The sequence below is a fragment of the Rhinichthys klamathensis genome, unplaced genomic scaffold (genome assembly GCF_029890125.1).
Source record: "Rhinichthys klamathensis goyatoka isolate OS25496 unplaced genomic scaffold, OSU_Roscu_1.1 h1tg000244l_1, whole genome shotgun sequence".
In the NCBI taxonomy this organism is placed as follows: Eukaryota; Metazoa; Chordata; class Actinopteri; order Cypriniformes; family Leuciscidae; genus Rhinichthys; species Rhinichthys klamathensis.
In genome coordinates this window covers 443,826-471,491 of record NW_026606766.1, presented here as the reverse complement: position 1 = coordinate 471,491, position 27,666 = coordinate 443,826, and the positions used below count along the sequence as shown (strand labels likewise).

Below are 27,666 nucleotides of genomic sequence, written 5' to 3'. Positions count from 1 at the left end.
CCTTCAGGTACTTGTGAAGACATGTCTCAACAGGTAAAATTAGGTTACTTTCAATAAAAGGTCCAACATTTTAGGAATACTTTTAGCTGTGTTTCTATGCGTCATGAGTAACCAACTGAGTAGTATAAACCCATCCAACCTTTATAATAACCCCATCCATTGATCTGCAACGGCAGCATTTGTTTACATGACGTGCCACAACTGTTTGAGGCTCAGTAAACATCAGGTACATTGAATCTGAACGAGTGCATGATGATGCTGTGTGGTAATGAAGCGTCCATTGTAGTGTGCTGCAATGTCAGTTTAGTTTGCTGTGTTCATGATCTGTTTAATCTTTGAAGGTCTAAATGCAGCGAATTTTGTCTTGCACTTTTGTAACTGAAGATACATTTATTTTCCCATGTAGCCACGCCCCAAACTCACACTATAGGTTAAGAGGATGTATTTTATCATAAAAAATCGTACATACTTCACCTTTAAACGCATAAAATACATAATTTGCATAAGTTCATTATACAAGTATATTTCAACATTCAATACCACACCTTGTGAGGTTAACCCTCTGGGGTCGGCGGTCTCGCCGGCGATACCAGCTCACTTTTTTCCTTATCAGTGCAAAAGAGACTCAAATTACTCTGTTGATTTTGATCTTACATATAAGTGTTGTACATCATTCGATCCTGTTAAGTTTTTTTTTTTTTTTTGTGGAACCTCATAATAAAAACAAATTGTTGTGCTTTTCGCCTAATAAAGAAAAATAAACATGATGCGCGTTCTGCGTTCTCTCTGTCAGTGAAGTCCATTCTGAAACGCGTCCGAAAAATGAACTGTAACTCTGCAAATACTCAGTCAAACAGGTATACAGGCACACAGGCATGAAGCCTGAATTATCTTCTTTTAAATGAAGTAATTTATATAAAAAACAAATTTTCTCATTTTATGTAATCTGTACGAAAAGAGAGAGATGATAGTCGTTCTCGTCTCAGGTCATTAAAGTTAATTTGACCACGCCCACGGAGCGCGCGCTCTATTCAAACACAAATGCTCTGAGGCGATCCACGCCCACACATCAGCTGGATAACCCACCGAAAGAGACTCATATTTACAACGCTGTGAGGAATAATACTATCTTAATAATAATCCTGGAAAAAATTACCTCAGAAGTAGGCTACAGGTAGTTTCATTTGGAGGAGCAACGGATCCAGCCGAGGAAATAGGTACATTCTTTATTTTCAAGTGCTTTGTGCTAATCGCGATATGGAATAGTGTCTGTAAACAAAAAGACTGTTTGAATCGCGTTTTTGTGTGTGAATGAATTAACAGCTTTTACCTAACTATATTCCAATACTGAGATGAATAAAAATCGACTGAAATATGTTGAAATAAAATATTTTTGTATAAGCAACGTATTAAACTGCAAATTAACATTTATATGTCCTAATCATAAAAACGATATGTTACATATGAAAGACAAGATGTCGTTTTTACTGTAAAATACTGCCACATCAAATAAGCTTGTTTGCTAAGATGTTATTATAGTGTTTGTTCGATTGTAGGCTATATTCAAACTAATTAATCCGCAACTGTGAAATATGTATGATAAAATGTATACTTTAGTATATAATACAAAGAAAGATTACATTTGAAATATAGTTAAAATTTTAATTGTTGTTGTAATTGTAACCTTTTTATTAAAATAGCAAAAATATATGTAGGCTACATATAAATAAATCTTAGGTAAATCTTAAAAGCTCAATATAAGACTCCTCTTTAAATTATTTGTATTGTGTTTTTTTAGTGACACATTTGGGATATATTCCCAAACTTTCTGTAAAAAAAGTATGATAATTAACTGCACAATTACTAGAAATTTTTACATTTGATAAAACACAATTTGCACAATTTGCAAAATAAATAAATAATTGGAACTGTTTTGTTTTATATAGGCATATATATATATATATATATATTTTGTCATTCTTGTGGCTCAGTGACACACCTGAATGAAAGGCTCATTAGTATGCAGCCCCATTATGCGCTCATTATGCGGGCCCATTGTCTTCTCAGGTGTGAATCACAGCAGGTCACACCCCTGCGCATATTGCCTTTCCAAACAAAAAGTGTCATTTTTAAATTTAAACCAATCTATTGTTTTGTGTGAATGATTAGGCAAGATGATTTTCTGATCATTTTGAAGAAAAAACTCTAGGCGACAACATCCATTAGTCAAAAGTCTTGTGGACAGATATTTAGTATGTGATTTGTGGCCTTATTTCAGAAACTTTAAGTTTTAGTTTTTTCAATAACCACGCATAAACAATATTCTCTCAAAAATACAAAAATGTACATACATGTTGATAACATATTATGGTAGCCCTGTTTGTGCTAAATAGAGTGTAATTACACCTTTGCCAGTAATATGTTTATAAGCAACTGAAAAAAGCACAAATGTCAGAGTATGTCAAAACATCTCAAGGACCCCAAAAACACCTTGGTCCCCAGAGGGTTAAAATCAATCTGTCTTTTCGAACAGATTGATTATTATGCAAAAAAAAAAGAATAATAATAATAATTTTTGTTGTTTTTGTGTTTAATTATTTGTATGGATACTTCATACGTATTGCTGTCTTTATTTATTTATTTTATTATTATTTTTATTAATTGTTCGAAATAAAGATTTCATTCATTGTGAGGATAAAGTACCTTTAGTGATGTTAATCTCTCGGATGGTGTATCCCTCTCTCAGTCTGATAGACAACACACTGATCAAATCAGCGTGCACTTCCTTCTCGGTGTGTTTCTTCCTCCGCATCACTAAGGCGGGGTTTCCACTGGCCGACACCAGGTGTTCATTAAAGAGCCTGTGCTGGGAGACTAGAAACACAGGGATGACACAGATCAGTCATTACAGTGCTGTTTGCATAACCTAATGTGTGTGTGTGTGTGTGTATATATATATATATCAAAGATATATCAATTTCTATATCATATATCAAAGCCAATCAAATCCTAGGTGTATCTAGACTTTTTATAAGTGAAAGTAAAATCAAGTGCAGTTCCATGCTTCCTTTCAAAAATGACTCAGCATCTTTAAACATTGCAAAAGGAAATAAGCAGATGACCAACTGAAAATCATATGACTAACTTTTGACCAAATCTCATGAACATTTATGAAATCGCCTCTAAAGTGATTGTAATGTAAATGTAATTTTGCTTAATTGTGAAGCAGAACTGAAAGTTCACAGACAGGGTTGAGATACCGAGTGCTGAGAGCTCTGTTATTGATTGCTTTGCTATCTAATGATGTATTGTGAAATAACACAATAGTGTTTTAAGTGGACAGAGCAATCCTCTCTTAGAAATGTTCAAGTGTTTAAACATCTCTGAATGCTTTCCTTCCTTCTCTGCGGTTCTCAGATCTCATTTAGCCTAATAACCCAAATACTATTTTTTAAATATTTTAAATATGAGGGAAGCACAAAACACTAAACTTGGTTAAAGTATTTATCTGACGAAATTATTTGGAAAAAACGGCAAACTACAGCTACAGATTTTATTTTACTATGCAAAAACAGCATTCACAGCATGCATTGACTACAGCATAATCAGTTATTAATATTTTTTTGGTTCTCTCTTGTCTCTACATGTGTTCATAATTTCTTTGTATGACAGCCAGGCCAAAAATTATGTTGGCACAATTTCATTGCATAATCACAAGTAAAACAATTGAGTCCAAGCACACAACTAAGAAAAGCTTTAACACTTTTATAATAATTTCAAATAAAGGGTGAAGATGTAAATTTCCCTAGGCCGGACATCATTTTTGGCCACTACTGTAGTATAATAGTATATTTCATATTTTAAAGATACTGCAGGCTCATATTTCACGAAAAACCATGGACAGTTTGAAATGCTAAAACAATGAAATACTCAGCAGGACCTTCTCTTAAAGGGGTCATATAATGATACATGCACTTTTACAAGTTGATTGTACTGAAATGTGTGTTGGCAGTGCCTGTACACAACCATCATAAAATGATAAAAAAAATCCATTCAGTGTTTTGTTTTAATCTCCTTATATGTTTTCCCCTGCCTCAAATCGAGCCGTTCGACCGTGTGCCGTCACAAGGTCGCACGCCCCTTCCACGATTGTTGATTGACAGGAGCCAATCATATGTCATGATTGGCAATCATAGTCTGCGCGGACCGGCGCGGTCATTGTTGATATGCTGCAGCACTGTCTATGAGCAGAATGGCGTCTAAGCGATTGTGGTGTTCTGTTCTTGGGTGTAATAACGAACACAGTCATTTTAATGTTCCTAAATCCGAACCGCTGAAGACGCAGTGGCTGAGTTTGTTTTCGAAGGGAATATTCCCCACGAGCAACGTCAATGCTCTCATGTTTGCCGAATCATTTCTCACCAGACTGCTTTATAAAGGAGGGTCAGTATGAGCTGGTTTTGCTAAGAAGCTGCTCCTGGATAAAGGATCGGTACCAGATATTCGTGTTCCTGCTGAACCTCCAGAAGAACTGAAGTGAGTGTAACGTTATTAACCTTTATATTAATATTTATATTAATCTTTGGAAATCGCTTGCACGCTTCACGATGAATGCGTCGGTTTACACTCTGGGTACATTAAGGCATGTTTTCTATGTACGACGTTCTCAATATAATTCATAATCCCACGTTTATACTGAACAACGCGTTATGGTTATTGTGTTACAAACGGTGTACGCACAGAACAGAGAGGCGGAGTGAGCAAAGCTCATTATTATTTAAAGTCATATGCACTGAAACAGCGTGCTGAAAACAGAGCTGTTTTTGACCAAGTAAAATAAGTGTTTTCTTACAATACTAATGAGAATTTTTAATTAAAGTATATTACAAACTTTTAATTTAGACCCTAAAGAATCAAATTAGCTTGTACAAAAATGGCATTATATGACCCCTTTAAGCCTGAGTTGAGCTTACAGCAGTAGTACTCCGGGTTCATGGACTCGCCGGTCCTCAGGAAGGAGTATGTGAGGAAGGAGCGGTGGTAAGCGTTCATCTCGTCGCCGGTCGAGTCGGACTCGGGACACATGGACAGATAGGAGCCAAAGGTTGCCATGGAGATGAACTTCATCAGCTCCACGTTGGGGATGTAGCCAAAACTACAGTCGTAGGAGTATGCGCCGCCCACCTGAGGGAAACACCGTAGAACAAAAGGGAATGTTATGCTTTATAATAGACCAGTTACACAGTCAAACTAAATCTACTGCATTTACAATATTGTTCAAAAGTTTGGGGTCAGTATGTTTTTTTTTAAAGAAATTAATATTTTTATTCAGCAAGGACACAATAAATTGATGAAAATTGACAGTAAAGACATGTATAATATTAAAAAATATTTCTATATCAAATAAATGCTTTTTTTTAACTCACATAAATGTTTGAGCAGCAAATATTATATAGCATATTATAATGATTTCTGACAGATCATGTGACATTGCAGAAAATTCAGCATTGAATCACAGATAAAAATTACACTTCAAAATATAATCAAATAGAAAGCACTTATTTTCAATTGTAATAATATTTCACAATATTACAGTTTTTCTGTATTTATTGATCAAATAATAGTAGCCCTGATGAGCAGATTTTTTTTAGATTTTTTTTTTAATACCGATCTCAAACCCTTTGAATGGTAATGTAAAGAGCATTAATATATTTGTGGCAGCCAGACTGAACATGAACATGTCAAAATGGATCTGAGCAGTACTTGAACAAAGGAACAGGCGATGGTTCCACTTCTCAGCTGGTTCAGCAGAGTCTCACACACAGCTACATCAGGAACGCTCGTCACTCCATCTGTGATGATTATTATACCTGCAGGACAACACAAAAGATGATTAATTGTACTTTATGCATTACCATTCATACTGCCCACTCAGCAGCCAACCACAATTTGTTTTGTTCTTACGTGTCATTTAGCCATGGGTAAATGACGTCTTTAAAATCATTCATAGTATAATTAATTTTGTTTCTGGGTGCACTGATTAAAACTAATGAATAAATGTAAAATAAATGGTTTGTACTGGTTCATACTTGTAGTTCAGTTCTCTTGGTTCGCTTGCTCCGGACCAAAAAAATAGTAATTTAGTCCTGGTCCGCTTAGCGTTCACATTACCGAACATCCAAAGCAATGCTGTGTTCTGGGCTAAATGTGCTTATTGTATGTGCGTAGCTACATATGATGGTATCCTGGCCAGCTGAGAACTCGTGAAGAGCTTATAAAATGTGTAAAGGAGTCAAAACAGCAGCAGGAATCCCTCAGTCACACACAAACCAAGATCTTCTGTGACCTGATGCCTGTACTGAACTGTGATGGACAACATCACGATTACGACTAGAAAAAACAGGTATGATTGAGCATTCTGTCCTTTTTAGGGGCGCATCTTGTGACATCATGTCCTGTTTTTGGTTCGTTTACATGTCTTTGGTCCATGTTGCGTTCGTTTGGAAGTGGACCGAGACTCATCTTTTCAGCGTCTCGGTCCGCTTGTTTGGTTCGGATGGCAGCGTTCACACTTATTAAAAAAAAAAGCACTAACAGTAGCCTGACTTCGTCATACTCATATTCTAGTCAGAATGTGAGTCTGATACTGCTCCATAGGGCTTTGATTATGAGGCGTGTCTTAACCGAACCAGGAAAAAAAAAACTCTGCACTCAATTGGATAGACCTACAACCAATCAGAGCAACACAGTGACGTATGTTGAGCTACGCATAGTTGTCAACATAACTCAACTGCACGCACGCTGGAAGAAGTAGTAAAATAATGAGTGTTGCTTCTTTGACTTGGTCCTCTATGAGTGCGACCAAAGGAGAAACCACAACGACCACAGGGCTTTCATTGCGTCCCATCTTCTTAGCGACCATCAGAGCCAGCTGATAAATTAAACTTTTGCCGAATCCCGTAGGAAGGACGGCAAACACATCTTTCCGATCGACAAATGCCTTGATTGCAGTTCTCTGTTCGTCTTTTAAAATGAATGCGCTGTCGATTTCTTTTACAACAGACGCGATGGCTGAATCTCTACATCTCAGTTCTCCAGCGGCAGTCATCTCTGAGGGAAACCAGTTCAACCCAAGCGCTCTTTGATAACGTGATGATTACGTAACTGCAGATCATCTGTCCATCATCGTGTAAAGCCCGCCCTGGCAATTTGATTGGCCCGACTAATTCTCCTAAATCATAATTACTCCTCAATGGATCGAGTCCAGACCGAACTTCCCGACCAAAAAATGTTGTGGGCGGGGTTCAGGCTGGCATCCAGGCTACACTAACAGAGGAATCGCACCAGAGTTAATTTCAATCCAACTAAACATGCCAAGTGTGAACACACCCTAAATGTGATGCTCACTGGACTTCAGCATCATGTGGGGAACAGGATAGAGACACTGACCTGCACCAGAGTTTGGAGGCAGAAGTTGCAGTGCCAGAATCCCCTGCCTCACCATGCTGACCAGCCCCACATCTGCCGTCACCATTGAAACCCCCGGCTTCCTCGGAGACGGTTCCTCCACAGCCTCATTGGAGAAGGACTGATAAACAGATCCATTGAACTGAAGAACATACAGAGAGATGTTTTATAGACATAAAGTGTCAAATGTAACAAATTCAAATCTACAAACATACACTACTGGTCAAAAGTTTGGGGTCGTAAGATCGTTTCATGTTTTTGAAAGAAGTCTCTTCTGCTCACCAAGACTGCGTTTATTTGAGCACAAATACAGTTAAGACTATTGTGAAATATTACAATTTAAAAGAACTGTTTTCTATGTGAATAGATGTAATGTAATTTATTCCTGTGATCAAAGCTGAATTTTCAGCATCATTTCTCCAGTCCACTTTTTAGGATTTTTTGATGAATAGAAAGTTCAAAAGAAAATATTTGAATTAGAAATCTTTTGTAACATTTATTCAAAATGTCATTACTGTTACATTTGACAGATTGAAAGCCTCCTTAATGAATATATGTATTAATTGAAAATCTCACTAACCCCAAACTTTTGAATAGTAGTGTATGACAAGACGCTGTAAATTTACACATGAAAACTAATTAAGCAACAACATATGAGAGGTTATGCAAAATTAGCACACAGAACAATGGTACCTTTTATCATTTTACACTTGTTGTCATTTTATGAAAGCAATGTGATTTTTCAGTGATTTTACCGATGCTAAATTTTGTTTCATACCAAAAAATAACATTTAACCAGGGCCTAAAATTAACTTTTTGCCACACATGCCGGTGACTTAAGAAAATGTATCGGCCATAAATATTTTTTTACCGGCCATGAAAAAAAAAAGACAGTAATGACATTCACAATTCTCTATTCCAATTTTGATACCACAGCTGAACCTACTAGCCTAAATAACTAATAGACATTTTAAAACATTATTAAAGACAAGTAAACAGTCAGTAATAAAATAAGAACTAATAATCAAATTACAAGCAAAAGCACCAATAATAATACAATATAACAAAGATACAAATGAAATAAACCGTGCTTTTTAGGTTTTTCAGGTACAGGAATTTAATAAAGTAAGCAAATGTAAAGTAACTGCATAGTTATTCCTTAAGAAAGTTACAAAAGTTATTCAGTCAAGAGCAGTAAGTGACTTTTGTTGTTTGATTAACATTAAAAACAGTCAGCATCAGGAATATTAGGCTGCTGTCACTTTAAGAGCGAATGCACGAATCTAATATATTGATACTGACATACATGCGTTAACTTTCTCAACTAGTTACATTCACTTAAGACATAACCGACTATGTTTACTAGGATACTCGTTATTTTTGTCAGTTTTGTGTGAATTTGTCCACTCAAGTGCAACAAGACGTGAAAGAGAGCTCAGTTTAGGAATTAAACACAGCTTTCTGAAGGAAATTAGCTCCCTTTGGTGTCTTCTTGCGCTTGAATGTTTAAATTGTCAAGGCTTAATCCTTTGTGACAATGCAGCGCTGGCCCGTCAACTGTCCTGAGCGTCGTTCACATTTGTTCACTTCTATGCATTGTTCACTCATAAAAATGTTACCGGCCAACTGGTGAGTGACACCATTTCATAGACCGATTTTAACTCGCATTTGGCACTTGGTTAGTGTTAATTTTAAGCCCTGCATTTAACTTGGGGTGAAATTCCTATAATGCACTGCAATGTGGCCTCTTGCTGCTTATTGCATGCCTGTATAAAAACCACAAGCGCTCTTGCCTGATTGTGCTGCTGCTGTAGGACGTCAGCGATGCTGCTCTCCACGGCTCTCAGCTGCTGATAGATCTGATGCAAGAACTGCTCCAAATCCATACAGTCCAGCTGACAGCCCTGAACCAACACCTGAAGGGCAGAATCATGGCATATAACCGGTCAGAAAACGCACTCAACTAATGTGCATTTATAGATTCACAATGACCCGCAATCCAGACCTGATGAGAACTAAGGCCAATGATGGAGGAATACGCCAGAATAGTGATGAAGATCTCTGGCTGGAACAGGTGATCAGTTCCTGGGACTTTAAAGGGTTTTGCCAGACCAATTAAGCACCGAGACAAAGCATGGAAGACTTCGTCAAAGATCATCTCTCCTGTGCTGTCATCCTGAAGACAAGCAACATATGACAACGCACTCTTAAAGGACAAGTTCGGTATTTTACACTTAAAGCCCTGTTTTAAGATCGTTTCTGATGAAATAGAACGGTTAATTCTTATTCTTTTATTTTGGATAGCCCCTTGAGATGTACCATCTCATTTTCAAGGGGGTCCTTTCAATCACTGTTTGAAAATAACAACCAGAGCCACACATGCTCAAAACATAACAATACACAATAACACATGTAAAAAAATAATAATAATAAAAAATAAAAAAATAAAACATAAAGACCAAACTCAACAAGACATCATTCACAGCATGTTCCCCCCCAAGAGAATTTTCGGTTTCTGTGGTTGCACCCCCCCCCCCACCTCCACAATGGTTGCATAGGTGCACAGGAACAATCCTTCATAAAATGCATTAAACTTTAGTTTACAAAGACGTGAAACTCACCGAGTGGTCAGGGGGGTTCACTGATACACAAAAATCGCTTTCCAACAGGTTTTATCGTAGTTTTTGTCCAAGTCAAGTCAATGGAGTTGGACAAAAACTACGATAAAACCTGTCGGAAAGCTTCTTTTGCAGCGATTTTTGTGTGAGCATATCAGTGGGTGCAATGGGGTGCAACCACAGAAACCGAAAATTCTCGGGACAGCAGCATGTGTTAACCGTTCTATTTCATCAGTAACGATCTTAAAGGGACACTCCACCGTTGTTTCTATGTTATTCCCTTAAAGGTGCTCTAAGTGATGTCACGCGTTTTTTAGGCCAACATGTTTTTTGTCACATACAGCAAACATCTCCTCACTAACCGCTGGCTGCCTGTCCCCTGAACACACTGTAAAGAAACGCGATCTCTGTAGACAGCCCAGGCTCCACAAACAGCAACAAAAACAAACTGGGCTAACCCGCTCCACGAAACATGACAAACAGTTCCAGCCAATCACCGACAAGAAGGACTTGGGGGCGGGGTTTGGGGGGTTAGTGCGAGGATGAGGAGGAGGGAGGGAGGGTCTAGCTAGCCTCCGTTTAGTTCAGTGGCACCTCAATGCAGTACATAAGATCCACGGGAAGGAGTCGGATCAAGATCCAAGGGGTGGAGATGGGTAGGATTAGGGGTGGGTTTAGGGATTAGGGGTGTGTTTAGGGATCAGGGGGCGGAGATGGGTAGGTTTAGGTATATGTAAGGTGGGAGGAGTTGGATCTGGATCCGACTCCTCCCCGTGGATTTCATGTTCTGCAGTGAGGACCATCTCGTTTAGTTTGACAATACTTTAAACGTAAACAAGAAGTCACGTCACCCGACATCGCTTAGAGAACCTTTAACTAAGACGAGTTGATACATACCTCTCCCGTCTCAGTGCGTGCACTCAATCGCTCTGGCGCGCGAGACACTTTGATAGCACTTAGCTTAGCCCAGTTCATTCATTAGGATCCAAGCAGAGAAGCGACCAAACACCTCCACGTTTTCCCTAGTTCTACTTCGTTTTCTTAGTTAAGGGAAAATCATAGTTTAATATGAAAAAATGGTGGAGTATCCCTTTAAAACAGGGCTTTAAGTGTAAAATACCGAACGTGTCCTTTAAAAGAGTTGATTCCACTTTAAACAAGCCACTGAATGTGATGGTGGCGATGTCTTACCACGATCCCGGTGGACGGGCTCAGGTCCAGCTCGATGATGAAGCGGTACCTGCGAGCCAGGAAAGTCACGCGTGTGGAGGGAACCAGCAGACACGAGCAGGACGAGGGAGGAGAATCGGACTGCCATCCTTTCGGGATGATGCTCAAAACATCCAGCTCATTCTCTGACTTCAGCTGAGGAGATGCAACACAAACATGACCAGAGACACACACACACACAGAGAGAGAGAGATTCTCACAGGGTATGTATAATGGCATACAATGTCACGTGATCCATGAAGATCTGAACTGATCTGGGTGAAAGCTATTGTTTGCTTTTTCTATGTATAGAAGGAAGACCTGAGACATGCATGGAAAGATAATAAAAATACAATTTATTAAAGTAAGATTAATAGGCTGATATTTGACCATTTTGAGGTTATTGTTATCAGCTAGTATATATTGTACCAAAGAAGTGTTCATTTCATTTAATGACTTTGGCAATTTCATTTTCCACCATTAAACATACACTACCATTTAAACGTTTGGGGTCAGTAAGAATTTTTTTTAAAGAAATTCATGTTTTTATTCAGCAAGGACATGTTAAATTGATCAAAGGTGGCAGAAAATACATGTATAATTGTGCAAAAGATTTCTGTTTCAAATAAATACTGTGCTTTCTATTCATTAAACAATCCCGAAAAAAATGTGTCATGTTTTCACAAAAATATGAAGCAGCACAAATGTTTTCAACATTGATAATAATAAGAAATTACATTTCTGAAGGATCATATAACACTGAAGACAGAAGTAATGATGCTGAAAATTCAGTGTTGGCATCAGGAATTAATTACATTTTAAGATATATTCAAAAAGAGAACAGCTATTTTAAATAGTTTTTATTTTTGATCAAATAAATTAAGGCTTGGTGAGTAAAAGAGACTTCAAAAACACTTACTAACCCCAAACTTTTGAACGATAGTGTATCAGGAGTAAACCACCTATCAGTCACCCTTTTCTCCATTGGAAAGCCATCAGTCGACCACTAAATAATCCCAGTCTGTCTCTTACCAGCTCAGACTGTGGACTGGGCCGAACGACCTGATTGAGACGGCTGAGGAACCAGGACAGACGCACGTTGCGTGATATCCTGTACTCCTCCTTCATCAGCAGGTACACCTGCTCGGCCTCCTCCACCTTCACACAGAAAAAATATATATTTTATTATAGCAACAAAATGTCATCAAAATGTCATAATTTCAAAAGCCAAAGGCAATAATGAATGATCCTCATGATGTTGAATGTGTTATGCGGTACAGTAGCCTAAATGTTCGCCATCTTACTACAGTATCACATATACAACAGAATCACAGAATTGCACAGTGCATAATCGGATCTGTAACACAAATTAACCAGCAAATTCCCCAGATATTTTAAATGTCTGGAACATAGTGAAAACCTCTGTTTTTTATGTCCATTTACAGATCACAAATTCAAAATAAAGGCCCTAGTGCAAGTTCATTAATATACAGGCTGGAGAGGAGACGATATGTATATATATTTATAGTACAATGGGATCCAAAAGTCTGAACCCACTGCCTTTTTCTAATTTAATATTAAAACACATAACTAATGATATTATCACAACAACAATTTGAGTGCAAAGTTTAATTAAAAGTCAGGGTCAGATATTAACCAGGGCAAAAAGAAAGTGACAAAAATACCCCAGATATTTCTTTTGAACGTTAGTGGGCATAGCGAAAACTAACATCTAATCTAACATTTAATATATTTCATCATTTTTATCTGGTTATGGTTATATCTAGATACATGTATTCACTGTCACTTTGAAAGTGTTGCTTATTTATTATAAAGTGGTTCATTTACATTAACTGATTCAATCGAAGCATTTGAAATAAATAGGCAGCACAACACCGATAAACAATGTTGTTATGTGGTTAAAAATATGGCATCATAAATTTTAAAAAAATTCCCTCAAAAAAAAAATTGGGCAAATACCATGAATCCTCTCAGAAACAGTAAAAAGAAGAATAAAACTAACATTTCAGATTTCACTTTGGACATCAAGTGGCGACAAAACAAAGAACCAAAACTGTTTATCATACAAAAGTAAAGGAAAACAAAAAGGGTTTTATAGTTTGAGTGTCTGATTCTATTTTTGACAGGACTGAAAAATGAGTCCAGTGCTGAGAGACACTTGCTGCGGTTGTTGTCCCACAAACTGCATCTATTGCTGGAGAATTTTAAAAAGCTTCAGCTAAATTTGATGAACAGCGATAGATACATGCAGTGTGTCCACATGTAATAGCATTTAAATTTGATCTACACGAACAGCATCTTATTGTTGTTGTTGTGTAGTCTGAGGGAGTGGCTGCAAACACATGACACAACTGCATTCATCTAATTTATTCCAAACCTCTGCGTTAAACTCTTTGCAAATATCTCTCATTTAAAAAATAAAAATAAAAAAGATTTATTGCAGAAAAGGGCAGTCAGTATAAGAATAACAGAATAAAAGTCTCAATTTTTTTCTAAACTAAACGTGTTCCTCCTGTTCTGTTTATTTGCTCTGTTACCTAACCTGTAAACAATTTCCGAAGTGGAACTGAACAAAACAAACAAACTCAGTCAAAGTAAGAGTTTAGTTTACCTCATTGTCCTGTCTGTCTGCCATGCCGTGCTTCGCATTACTGGCGGGTTGTTTTTGAGCGAGTTTTAGAGGGTTTGTGTCAAAATCTGTAAACTGCAGCTCATCTGACTGCAGCTGCTTCACTTCCGGTTCCCCAATTTACAATAAAAGTCCTCATACACTGATCATACACATGATGCTGTGTGTACGAGTTATAGAGAAATTTTTATTTGTGTATGAATGTACATTACAGTATACTTAAGATACAAATGTGCAAATTCAACTTTGGTAAAATTGGTATGGTGATAATATCATTGGTAGAATTCAATTATTATATATTTAAATCCTCCTGGTTACACTACCAATTATATTATCCCCATACCAATTTGAGTGAAAAGTGGTATGAATGTACATTAAAATACAAATGTGCAAATTCTACTTTTCACTTACTACGGTGATAATATAATTGGAGGTATTTAATCAAAAATAATGATAATAAAATCTACCAATGATATTATTACCGTGCCAATTTGATTGAATTTATTGCTAATTATAACTATGTATTAGAAAAGTAAGGAACCATTCTTTCGGGCGCGTTTTGACAACCGGACTCGAATTACTGCTGCGAGTGTTTGTTTACTTCCGCTCAGTGGAGAAGTGTCGCTTGTCGCTGTAAAATGCAGGTAAACTGAATTCTCACTTTATGTCCATTTTTGCAGCTGTTTTACATTTCGAAAAAAATAGTTATACATAATGACACTAGCACGCAGATAGTTTGCGAGAAGATGACTTTTTGTAGTTGGTTTTATCTGCTGGCATGCTAACTGCCGAGACAGAAAAACGCGTTAACGGTTATTGTTGTGTTTGTGTTATATAAGAGCTAAAGGATGATCTGTTTGTGTTTTATTTCAATAGCAGCGGGAGGAGAAGCAGCTGGAGGCGTCTGTGGAGTCTCTGGTCACTCGAGTGGCTCATCTGAAAGGTTCCCTGCAGAGTTTCATTTATAAACTGGAAAATGAGTATGAGAGGCTCACGTGGTGAGTAAGAACTACACCCCTTTCCTAATAAACTCCACATTTCACTATGTTGACGCTAATGTTTTGGATTCAGGCCCTCTGTGCTGGATAATTTCGCCCTTGTGTCTGGGCAGCTGAACACCATCAACAAGCTGTTGAGAAATGAGAAGACCCCATCATACAGGTCACAGGTCATCATCCCTCTGCTGCTGTCTCCTGATCGAGATGAAGAGCTGGCGGTGAGCGCTTTCACAAAGTCACCCTGGTTATGATGACACCATAACCCGCAAAAACAGGCCTTTTAATTTTAAGATGCAAACTTTTGTTACTTCTCAGAAACTGACAGAGCAGCGAGTGCCTGTGTTCAGCCATGAGATCGTGCCAGATCACCTCAGGACGAAACCTGACCCGGAGGTCGAGGAACAGGAGAAACACCTGAGCGCCGAAGCGGCCCGGATCGGAGCTGAAGTAGCCCAGGTGAGCACGAAATTGACAAAGCAACACCCTCGCGACCATTCAGAACACTTTAGTAACCTCCTAGCAAGACATCTACATCCTTTTAAACTCAAATCTGATGGCCTAGAATAGATGTTCAGACTAAATGGAGCTTATTAAACCCTCTCTGATATTCCTCTGATACACTTGTGATCCTCTGCGGTCAAAGCAGACAGAAAACAATGAATAAACAAATAAATATAAAGAAATGAAATGAATGTACTTAATTTATTTTCCATAATATTTTATATTTTGAGGGATTTCATGGTACTAGACCAGAGGTCGGGAACCTTTTTTGTCCAAAGAGCCATTTTTTCATTTTTGGTTAATGCATTTTTCCAAAAGAGCCACAGTAAAAAATATATAATATTATTATTAAAGACGTGCTTTTTTTTTCAATAAAATTTCAACAGCAGTAGTTATTAGGTCCATAGACAACTAAAAACAAACAAATATTCAACAAACAATAAAGTTTCAACATGTATTAATTGTGAAGGGCTTTCACTATGAGATTGAGTTACCAACTGATGAGCGTAAATTCTCTCTCTGTGTGAGAGAGAGAGAGAGAGAGAGAGAGAGAGAGAGAGAGAGAGAGAGAGAGAGAGAGAGAGAGAGAGAGAGAGAGAGAGAGAGAGAGAGAGAGAGAGAGAGAGAGAGAGAGAGAGAGAGAGAGAGAGAGAGAGAGAGAGAGAGAGAGAGAGAATGCACACAGTACTTACATCTACTGTGTTTACGTGAATACTCGACTTGGCATTTCGATATATTTCTGTTTATTTGGCCGTCTACTCTGCTTGTCCGTCTTGGGCTCGGAGCGCACAGCATCCTGCCAGTAGAATTCCGTTCTCTTTCCCGGCTTATCGCGCTTTTAATATTTATTTTCAATATAAAGCACATCCTGCTCTTTTTTTCTCTCATTCCTTCATGTTTTGTTATAGGTTCCCGACCCCTGTACTAGACATTATCCACCTCTAAAATATACACATTATACTTTTCTACATAAAATAATAATAAAAACAATTATTTAGTTATCCTTTATTTTACCAGGATAGTCCCATTGAGATAAAAATCTCTTCTTCCAGGGAGTCCTGGCCAAAAATGGCAGCACAAAAAGTTTCATGTATACAATACAAACATAAAACTCAAAATCTTACATAAAATTTCACTCATAAAATGACAACAAAAGTTACTTTACAAAACATGCACACGTTTACTTTAAATTGGTCGTTAAGAGATTTTTAAAAACGTTTAAAGAGGGGGAGTGTTTTTATCATTATTATACTCTGCAGCTCATTCCATAACCAGGGAGCATAGGAAGAAAAGGCAGTTTTACCAAGCTCTGAACGTACTCTAGGAACCTTTAAAAGCAGTTTTGCACTAGTGCTATATTTACAGATGCAATAAGATAATAGACGACAGATATAAATGGGTAATTTGCCTAACAATGTCTTTTTGTGCTGAACACAAAAAATCATGGCAAATATACAAATCATACAAATATACAATATGGCAACAATCTACAAATCAGCTAAAATAAAGTATATATATTGTAGATTGTACCCCAAAACATTTCTCTGTATTACTATTTTTCATTTTTGTTGAAGATCATTTTTTGTGTTCATATAGCAAGTCCCACAAAAGTCACCAAGTGTTTCCCGTTCCGATGAAGTAAAAAAAAACACGAGTTTTACTAACCTTTAAACCACTGTAAACACATCTTGGCCTGCTATCACAGACAGGCTTAGACTAAGCATGGATTACGCCTTAGTTTAATTAGGACATTTAAAGTAGCTTTTATAAATGTGTCTTAGTAAAAACATTACTCATAAGCATCTTGAGACAAAACAATGGCACTGAAATATTTTAAGATGTATCAGTGCAAGTTGTGCTTTATGACAAGGCTTAATCCTTGTCTGTGAAACGGGGGGATTAAAATGTATAAAGGGTTGGTTGTTGAATTTTGTTCTTCTTTGTTCTTGTTTTCTTTTTAGAAACAGATCCAAACATTGAATAAACTTTGCTCAAATCTTTTGGAAAAGCTGAATAATCCTCGTGACGACAGAGACTCTGAAACATCAGGTAAACGTTAACCGTCGCTCCTAGTTTTATATTTGCCAGTGTTTCATGTGTGCAAAGTCATTGATGTTAAAAATGGATGCTTCTATTCAGCTTTAAGACAAAACAAGCCGTCCTTCAATCCGGCCGACACTAATGCACTGGTGGCAGCGGTGGGGTTCGGGAAGGGTCTGTCGAAATGCAGACCACCTGGACCCGTGGCCCCGGGTCACCCTGGACAGCCGATGATGTCAGCGGGCCCCACACTACACCAGGTCACCGTCGCTGGAGCCTCGGGTCATCAGGCTGGCATGGGCGGACAGGTCACCCAACAGCAGCCTGGACAACCTGGTACCACATTTAATAACATTCACAAACACATTTAGGCTTGAAATCAGCATTTATCATGCTAATTACATTTTCTGTTTTAACAGGTAAAATGCCCAGCAATATCAAGACTAACATCAAGTCTGCATCCATGCATCCTTATAACCGATGAGTTTCATGCATAAATGCGGCATTTTGTATTCCGATGTTGTGAGATAAAAAAGCTAATTTGTTTTGTGCATTTTCAATAAACGAGTTTGTTGAAATAATCAAGTGTCTAATCTTATCACAATCAGGATTGAGGATTTCAAAGAATGAGCATAGCGATCTGTTTTAGTCACTAGGTGGCAATATTGGCTTTTTAAAAATGTCTAAGTACATTTGCTAAGTAACCTTTTTTAAAAGTTTAGGACCAGGAAGATTTTTTTTTTTATAAAAAAAATACTTTTATTCAGTAAAGAAGAATTAAATTGATTTTAAAAAATGACATTAAAGACATATTATAAAAAATGTCTATTTCAAATAAATGCTGTTCTTTTGAACTTTCTTTTAATCAAAGAATCCTGAAATAAATCACATGTTACGGTTTCCACAAAAATATGAAGCAGCACGACTGTTTTCAACATTGATAATAATAAATGTTTCTTGAGCAGCAAATCACCATATTATAATGATTTCTGAAGGATCATGTGACACTGAAGACTGGAGTAATGATGCTGAAAATACAGCTTTGATCACAGGAATAAATTACATTATAAACATTTAAATTGTAAAACTCGGAAATCTTACTGACTCCTAACTGTTGAACAGTAGTGATTTTTGTTTCAAAATGAATAATTAAATTAGCGTATATAATGATTTAAAGCTGTAAGTTTAAAGTGTTGACCTGGGAGCTTTCTTTTACAATTTCAATACTGTATGTTCCTCATTTAGGAGATAACAGTGTTATAAGTGTGCACTGTTATTCATTTCATTCTAGTTTGGTGCCATTGTAGTACCATGGTGTTTTAGACATGTATCATGGTACTCTTTGTACCTCACAAATACATGATGATCATCAACGTTTCTTTTATAATTTATTTTCACACATTGTGTTGCTCCATCAATAAATATCATACACTTTAGGACCAGGTGGGAAAGTATTTTTCTTTTAAAGTGCCCCTTTAACGCTATTTTAATGGTTCCTAATTTAGTTTGGAGTCTCCTACAACAAGTTTACATGCATCCATGGTCAAAAACACTTCAATTTCTCATAATATACATTACAAAATTGTTCGTTAGAAGATTCATGAGTCTCTTTAAACTCCTCCTCCCCGAGTGCTGCTCTTCTCTGATTGGTCAGATGGATGATTGGTCTGTTGTGATTGGTCGGCCGCTTACAGCTTTCCTCAGCGCTTGATACTCTGCCGCGTTCCAGGCAACCTGTAACCCGTGTTTTTTCAACTCGTAACTGGGAGTACATCGATCTAGTACGAAGTCACGGGTTTGACTGCCGTTCCAGTGCACTTTCACGGGTATAAGGTTGGAAAAACACGGGTAACAGGTTGCCTGGAACGATGTACTCCCAGTTACGAGTTGGAAAAACACGGGTTACAGGTTGCCTGGAACGCGGCATCAGATACAACTACAGTGTTTGAGGGCGGAGCAAAGAGACGCTTTTCAGCCAATCAAGAGCACAGGCTGGAATTATGAAAATGTGTTACATTGATCTTTACAATTTTGCAGACCTTTTACTTTCACAAACAGCTAGGTTACACACTGCATGAAAGGGAATATTCAAAAAAGCATAATAGGGGCACTTTAACCCTTTATTAACTTTGATCTGCTACCATCAGCCTGTGATAACCTGCCAACCAGCGCTGATCCCATGACATCACACACCTTCAGTATCACCTCACATCGTGGGGGTGTTTAATGGTAAATCTAAAAGTGAAAATGAAAGCGGTCTGGGACCCTTTTGAATTCTTCAAGCCAATTAGCACATCAGGAACATCGCTGGGTGAAACATGAATCTTCTCAGAGGACTCCCAAATTTAATCACATTCCTAAATTTGCACATAAATTAGGTATACAATTCCAGTTCCCTTTTGTGTTTTGTGGGTGTTAATGAATACATAAGAGGAAATAATCGCTGAGAACGAACTGCTTTGAGTTTCACGCTTTTGCCCACCAATTCAGATCTCTAAATATTCACAACTATAATAGAAAACGGTCAAAATAATCAGTAATCATATTGAAAAAATTCTCCTTTTTTATTTCATCCTGATGCACCTTTTTATTATTATAAATACCTCATTAGTATTTCATCAGTAGCAACCGGATAGCAAATTATTTTGTAATAATTTAAAACTTCTGTCAAAATGAAAAATCTTTCACTTTAATTCGTTGAGATGATCATGGTAAATGCAAGTCTTGATGTTTCCATCATTAGCAGGCATGACATCACATGACATGATCAATGTAGTCAAGACAAAAGGAAAGCATAACGTGTGTGTTCTTGTGTTATTAGTGTAGAAAACTCCTCTATATGAGGTCAGCATTGGCCTTCAGCACAGCTCAACTCACTCGATGACAGCGTCTGGTCAGGTACTGGTCCCGTTTGAGCTACAAACATGGATGTCACTTTGTTTTGGGGGGTTTTAAGTCACCATGAAATAAAATTGAGAATTCTTATTTTTGTATTAAATATTGCCGTATTCATTATAAATGATTTATCCGTGCACATCATTATTGTGCCTCATAATCCTGAATCAGAATAACTTCCTCTTGCAGCATCTCTTCTCTTCTCTGATGACGAGGGCGGGGCTATAACCTGTCACTCACATGAGATCCACCAATAGCAAACCACAACCATCCAATCAATTCCCCACAGACACAATCAAGCCCCGCCCACATTTGTTCTTGTTCCAGAAGCGATTCACTCGGATATACGACACAATAGAGAAGAAAAGACGAGCGCAACTTCTGTTTCATGCAGATTGACTTATTTACGTCATTTGTAAATGAATGGTGCTTTAACTTCCAGAACCTGACTTTTGCACTCTGAAACACTGAAATATTTATTATATTTTCTGTTCTCCATTGCCATGTCCCTTTACGGGCTCCGTTGCAACCAACTCTCTGAAATCACCCAGAACACCTTAAGGAAGCACGATATATCGGCCGCCATATCGGTATCGGCCGATATATGACGTTTTTAATGTTATAGTTATTGGCCAGATAAGAAAAGTTGGCCGATATATTAAAGCCGATAAATAATGGATTATTTCTATCAGCTGAGAGACTTCAGATGTGCACTGTTCAACATGATGGTTTTGAATTGCTTGAAATATGGTTTAAATCACTTAAAAAAAAAAAAAAGGAAAATACAGTTTGTCAAATATGCTTAATTTTAGATGTTTCTTTTTCAAAAGCATTGATGCGTTATTAATAATAACTAGCACTTTTATTTTTCTCATATTATTTTCATCGACAATATAGTGATTCTTTATATGCAAGTAATGTTGTCCAATGACTTGTTTGCATTATTTAGCCAATAGATTTCATCTGATAAAGAAAGTTGACCATATAGGAGTGTAAAATTTATTGTAAAACTTACACTGGTTCAAAGTGCTACTATATATTTGATTTATGTTGAAGTGCTTGGGACATGACTTATAAGACTTTTGTTTTGTAATCAGGCTCTCAAAAATCATATACAAATTTGGAGAATATATCGGTTATCGGCTTTTAAATCTAGAATTATCGGTCATCGGCCAAAATTTTCATATCAGTGCATCCCTAAACAATACGTAATGCAATTTTGCACAGGCAAACGCTTCAACGTGAGATTTTTAATTTGTCACAAAAAAAAAGTTAATTTGTTGTTTATTTGTGTGTTTTTTGTTCTTGTTGTCATGGATGAATTCTATCATCTATATGATTTAAAAATGAAGTTCACAGATGTGCAAGCACTGTTGTCATATTGCAGGGCATTTCCCAGTGTTCAGTGGGGCAGGGACAGAGGAACTGGAAGTGACAGTGGCCTTCAGTCTCATCTGAGCCTCAGACATCATTATTCTGAAAACTCTTCTGTTTCTTTCAGACATGTAAAGCTCACCACATCTGAGCTGAGACAGAAATAACAACAAAGATTTACCCATGTAACCCTGAGTACACACACTTAAATAACTTATCAAACAAATCAACTTAACCTGACCCACAAACCAGCAGAATGTGTCGGAAAACAGTAAAACTGCAAATCAAACAGGCTTTTTGTTCTGCCAAACGCACTTTTAATCCTTCAAAACAGTGATAATTGTTTGACAAGAAAGACAGAATAGACACAGGTCTGGATGAGCTTCCTCCAGGACTCTGACAATCTGCCATCGTCTTTCAAGGGTGTTTAGATTGTATCCGCATCAACACAACGCGTCCCACACTTTCGCGCTTCGTTTTCGATCCGTGTTTCAAAGAGATAAGTTTCTGTTTGTCTCGAGGCGTTTTTTTTTCAAAGATGCTCGCGCACAATGCGAGAACGCATGTCTGATTCATTAACACGAGGCGCTTTAGGCGCATCTCCAAAGCTGCTGTTTAACTTCAACACCCACATCGCGAAAGTTCATCTCGTATAAACACTGCCACCGTTTCACAGATTTCCGAGGCGTTCTGCGGTTTGATCCGCATGAAACGCGTGAGTGACACCATGAGCTGCGCGAATCTTCCCCAAATGGTACTGAACGCATCTCTTTTTAGGAAAAGTTGGTGTGTGAGGCAGATCAGAGGAGTGTGTTTATCTCCCTGTAGGGTGGAGGATCCGAACGGGACACTTAATGAATACATCCGCCCTGTTACGTATCTACATATCCTATACTGTACGTCCTCCTGAATTAAGCGGAAAATCAACAGCAACATCTAACCTGATCTCTATTCTCTGTGCCAATTCAACACGAGCCATCAGGGAGGAACTTATGATGGAGATAAATCCTTACAGCTCATATGCACAATTCACGAGCCTCATCCAGCATGTCAATATGATGAAGCTCTCGTACAGAACACTTCACATGTGTGCTCGATAGAGACGAGAGGAGATAAGATGCTCATCCTCCCTCTGGTCTGCTCTGTAGCCTAATCCCCGCACACACACACACACACACACACACACACACACACACACACGGCTTTAATTCTGCCCTGTAGACCTGAGACATGTTCCCATCCGCCCCTGAGGCTCACACAGACGAGCATCACACGTGTGTGTGTGTGTGTGTGCGTGTGTGTGCATTGTGCTGCCAATAAGGTTTGTCGTGCATTATGCAGAACGCAAAAACACGCTTCTATATGTTGTTTTTACAGCATCATAAAAGCACAAATGCCTCATTCTGTTTAAAGAAATGCGGCCAAATTTTCAGACGACGGATTTAGGAAAGCAATCTGGATTGTGAATGTTTATTTTTATGTACATAAAAAGAAGAAGAAGAAGCTCAAGACTTTCATTATTATTTTATTTCAATGGTGTCCTGTTATATTGTAGCCTATTATAGTGTTTGTACAGTATATGGGTGCCTCAAAATCTGTGCAGAATTTTTGTTCCTTCACTTTATATTCAACCATGTTATGCTGTGATATTAGTTATCCTTTAAAAATAACAAATGATGTTATTGGAGCACTTTTTTTGTGGGGTTCCTACTAACTACTAATCTGTAAAGAGTTTAATGTGTTGTATATCACAAGATAACATTTGATATAACATGAAATACTGATCATGTGATTTGGTGAACTATATTCTCTTTAAAAGTATAATGAATCATGAATTAGTAAGTATAATTTATTATACATTATATGATATTATTATTAATATACATGTAATGTAATACATAATATATTTGTATATATCTATGTATATAAATGAAGTATAATACTTTATTATAACCAATATATAATTTATTATAATTTAATTATGATTTTGTTATTATTAATAATATATATATATATATATGTGTGTGTGTGTGTGTATATATATATAGTTGGTATTATAATTTATTTTAACCAATACATATCTATTCTAATTTAATTATGATGTTATTATTAATATATATATATGAACTGATTATAAGGTGTATTTTTTAGTTTTTTCCCCATTCTTCTGTGATTTGTGATGTTCTCTTTACGCTGGTGTTTGTGAAGCTCAATCCAGCATTTTTGACTTCACTCAAAGATTTAGGCTCTGAATTCAATTTGATCACAAGGTCCCGCTCGTGGCGAGTGAAAAATGGACTACAGAGATCCTCTAAATGGTGGCCATCAATAAAGGCGCAGTGCTTTGCTTTGCATTCATCTTCCTCCCTTAATTTGTTTTCCAGACCTCAGTCCCTCGGCTGCTGACCTTTCAGAGAGACGCTCCTGAAACAGCAGATAGAGTGAGACGCTCTCCACCGAGGACTCGTGTATTTATGAAGTGCAGCCGGGGAAGAATAGACTGAACGAGCACATTTAACATGAGAGAGAGAGTCTGGAGTGATGTTACCGTGGTAAAACAGCATCCGCTATAGGGACATTCTCAGGAAACGCTGCCATTTGTGCCCGGAAATGTTTCAGGATTATTATTCTTTTTTTTTTTTTTTTTTAAGGCTATTGCTGAACTTTTTTTTTACAGTACCAGACTGTAATACAGTAAGCACACATGACCTCCAGTATTCAGATGATGATGGTCTTACAGCCTTACTCTTAGAAATAAAGGTTCAATGGGGTTCTATATAGAACTCTAGGGTTCTTGCCAGAATTTTAAAGAACCCTTTCATGCCAAAAATGTTCTACATAAGAAGAAATGTCTTAAATGATTGCATAATACTTTCATGTTTCATGTGTTATTTCATTTTTTAGTGATAAAAGTAGCCCATGTTAAAATCAGTCCATGCTTTCATAGACAGCCTAGGAAGTCGGGGAAGGTCTCAGTCGTTACAAGCTGTTCACACATTAGCAATAAAAAGTGATTAATACATAATAATTAGATATAAACCCATATAGAGGCATTTCTTCTAAGAGTGAAAGCAGAATGTGCATGGACGAATTCTGCACTTTCACAGAAAAAGCATAAATCATTTAAAGACAATACTACACAACATATTGAAAAAGCATGATTTTTTTCACTTTAATAAAAGCAAAATATAAGCCAAAGTAGTTTTTTTTTTTTTTTAAATATGCAATCAATTTCAGTGCAATGGTAATAAATTGGGTGTCCAAATTGGCTGATATTTCAATGAAAAACAATGACACTAATGAGAGTTAAGATCATTCATATTCACTTGATTATTCGGTTCGCTCACAAATGGCAGCTTTTCCTGAGAATGAACCATAAATATAAGTGTTTCACATTTTTCTGAAGGTGTTTAAACATGATCTTCAGTGTGTTCCCTTAAAAAAAATGCAGAAAGCCAGATCAAAATGTACAATATTTCTTAATAAGTCTGACAGTCGTCATCACCTTAAACTCGGACCACAGACTAAAAACAAACTGATAATTTGCATCCCCTGAAAAAAATAAAACTCACACAAAATCATCCATATTCTCAGTTTCATCTGGGAGAAGGAGATAAATGCCATTTCTCTTTTCATTTAACTGAAAATAGTAACACTTTCACACTTTACAATAAGGTTCATTTGTTTACATTAGTTACATTAATTAACATGAACTAATAATGAAAAATACTTCTAAAGCACATCATTAATCTTACAAACCCATTATTGAAATCAAAAGTTGTATCTGTTATTAATATGATTGATGGACCTGAGCTAACATCAACTAACAATGAAGAGTTGTATTTTGATTGAATAAATACTGTATGGGAGCTCGTTGTAAAGTGTTACCGATAAAATAATAGGGATACAGTGACCAGATGGTCAATATTATTGTAAATATTGCATGTTATTTCCAATTCAATCAATAGAAGAGATGCAATACAGAGATTCTCATAGCTCAAAGTCCTCCAATGATCAGACATATTAATGACATTTAACATGTTAAAGTAATTTAACTTGAAATCAGACACCAGAGAGAAACATATGGCAACAAAAGAATCTATTTATTCTGAATATGCATTACCAGTACAAATGAAGAGACCAAAAAACCTACACCTTGTTAGTTTTTCTTCACAAAAACGAGTTGGAATCAAAAAGACAATAGTTTGCTGTTCCATTTTATTCCTTTTATACATATGCAGAGATCTTTAAAGTTAAAACTTGACAAGAGAATGTCTCTGCGCTTGATATAAAAAAAGAAGAAACATTCAAAAACACTGCAGGAGTTTAAAGAACAAAAGACATGCAACAAAGTAAACATTTGATGTTTTACAAACCGCTGTATATGCAAAAACTAAACGCATCATTATATGAGGCTTTTCTGAGTGTGTTGCTGCTGGGCAGGCAGTGATGCGAACGGCGTGAGCGAAGGGAAGCGCTTCCGAAGTGAGGACGAGACTGCGAACCCAACACAGAAGCAGGACTAGGACGGTCCGGAACCTCTACATGGTCTCATTCTCAAGTCACAACCCTTTCCTTGCAGTGATTGTAGCCCTGATCTCTCCAAGCCTCCACACGCGCTCGGATCCATCCGTGTGAACAGCGGGTCACTTTACACGGGGATGCGACTGTTATAAAAAGAGCAAAACAAGAGCAAAAGGTGCACATCTACATATAGAAGCTAGCGCGCATTCACATTATGCTTGCGAGAAACTAAAATATATGGCCGCCCTGTAAACAAGCCCAATATGAAGTAAGAAACGAGAGTCGGCTATTCACAACAGGAGGGCATCAAAAATATATCCAAACGATTTCTGCATTAGTGTGCCATCATTAGCTTTTCCTTTTCTTCTAGAGAAACGCGACGGAACTCCAGCTGGATTTTTGGTTTCGAGTGTATAACGCACCGTGGACATTCGTGAGAAACGCATCCCAGCGCACAAGATATTACACAATTTACAACATGAACAGTGTCGCGTGACGTCAACGGAAAGAACGGACACGTCTGGGGTTTTTGGTATCAAAGCCGCCCGAAGAGAAGGCTGACGTGGGACGAAACTGGAAAAGAAAGCCATTTCACATTTGGGATTTGTTCACTTGTTCTGATTTCCGTTTATTGCATTCTCATGTGCGCTAATGAAAATCCTTCATGATGATGATGATGATGATGATGATATATAAAGGGATTCGTGTGTCTGTAAATGAATATCAGACAAACAGAAGCGTGACGTATGTGAATCTTATTTAAGATGCAAAATAACATGATGATAACTTGATAACTGCATTGCCTTTATTTCTCATTAAAGCAGGGAAATTATGATTTTCCCTTATGTAGTACATAAACATAATCTAAACGACCAAGGGCCAGATTTACTAACAGCTTATACCAGTGCAAACCCTGCTTTAGAGTTAAGAAAACTCCTGTCAGGATTGACTAAAGACACGCTCTGAAACGACGGGGACAGGGTTATTTTTGCGTCCCTTATTACATATGCAATTGAAGAAGTTTCCCTTTCAGACGCAAAATTTATGAGATGAGAGCGTTTAAATGAATCATGCAAGGTGATTTACTAAGGTTTGCGCTCGTCAATTTACTGGTATTTGCGCCATTATTTACCAATAGCATGTTTTAACCAGATGGTAATATGCGCTGCTCTTGGTAGATTGTGTTGGTCATTATGGAAATGATCCGCTGCGTCTGAGCTTTCATTTGTGTGTCGTCAGTAGATCACGCACTGAACTTTACACTTTTGGGGATTTTGCTCTCACGCTAATTTGCCCTGTTTGGTAAATCTGGCTCTAAATATTCAGGAGATTATTAAAGGTTATTAGACAAACAGAAGTGAAGTTGACTTCAGCTCAGAGGCAGTGTGAA

General features: G+C 37.3%; 2 protein-coding genes across 2 annotated transcripts in view; one reads left to right on the top strand and one right to left on the bottom strand.

Annotated features, from left to right (window-relative positions):
- Positions 1 to 14,050, bottom strand: part of szt2 (SZT2 subunit of KICSTOR complex) — a 131,426-nt gene extending 117,376 nt beyond the window's left edge. Inside the window, exons 1-9 of the mRNA XM_056266108.1 lie at positions 13,927 to 14,050; positions 12,327 to 12,452; positions 11,277 to 11,450; positions 9,473 to 9,643; positions 9,261 to 9,383; positions 7,450 to 7,609; positions 5,764 to 5,870; positions 4,974 to 5,184; positions 2,704 to 2,874 (exon numbers count right to left, since the gene is read on the bottom strand). Of these exons, the coding sequence (XP_056122083.1) occupies positions 2,704 to 2,874; positions 4,974 to 5,184; positions 5,764 to 5,870; positions 7,450 to 7,609; positions 9,261 to 9,383; positions 9,473 to 9,643; positions 11,277 to 11,450; positions 12,327 to 12,452; positions 13,927 to 13,950 (1,267 nt within the window). The 5' untranslated portion in view covers positions 13,951 to 14,050. The remainder of the gene's footprint in view (positions 1 to 2,703; positions 2,875 to 4,973; positions 5,185 to 5,763; positions 5,871 to 7,449; positions 7,610 to 9,260; positions 9,384 to 9,472; positions 9,644 to 11,276; positions 11,451 to 12,326; positions 12,453 to 13,926) is intronic.
- A 466-nt stretch (positions 14,051 to 14,516) lies between these two features.
- med8 (mediator complex subunit 8) lies at positions 14,517 to 18,064 on the top strand. The gene is made up of 7 exons (XM_056266046.1): positions 14,517 to 14,588; positions 14,821 to 14,942; positions 15,016 to 15,160; positions 15,258 to 15,398; positions 17,405 to 17,492; positions 17,583 to 17,819; positions 17,903 to 18,064. Exons 1-7 carry the CDS (start codon positions 14,583 to 14,585, stop codon positions 17,965 to 17,967), a joined length of 804 nt encoding a protein of 267 aa, XP_056122021.1. The 5' UTR covers positions 14,517 to 14,582; the 3' UTR covers positions 17,968 to 18,064.
- The last annotated feature ends 9,602 nt before the right edge of the window (positions 18,065 to 27,666 follow it).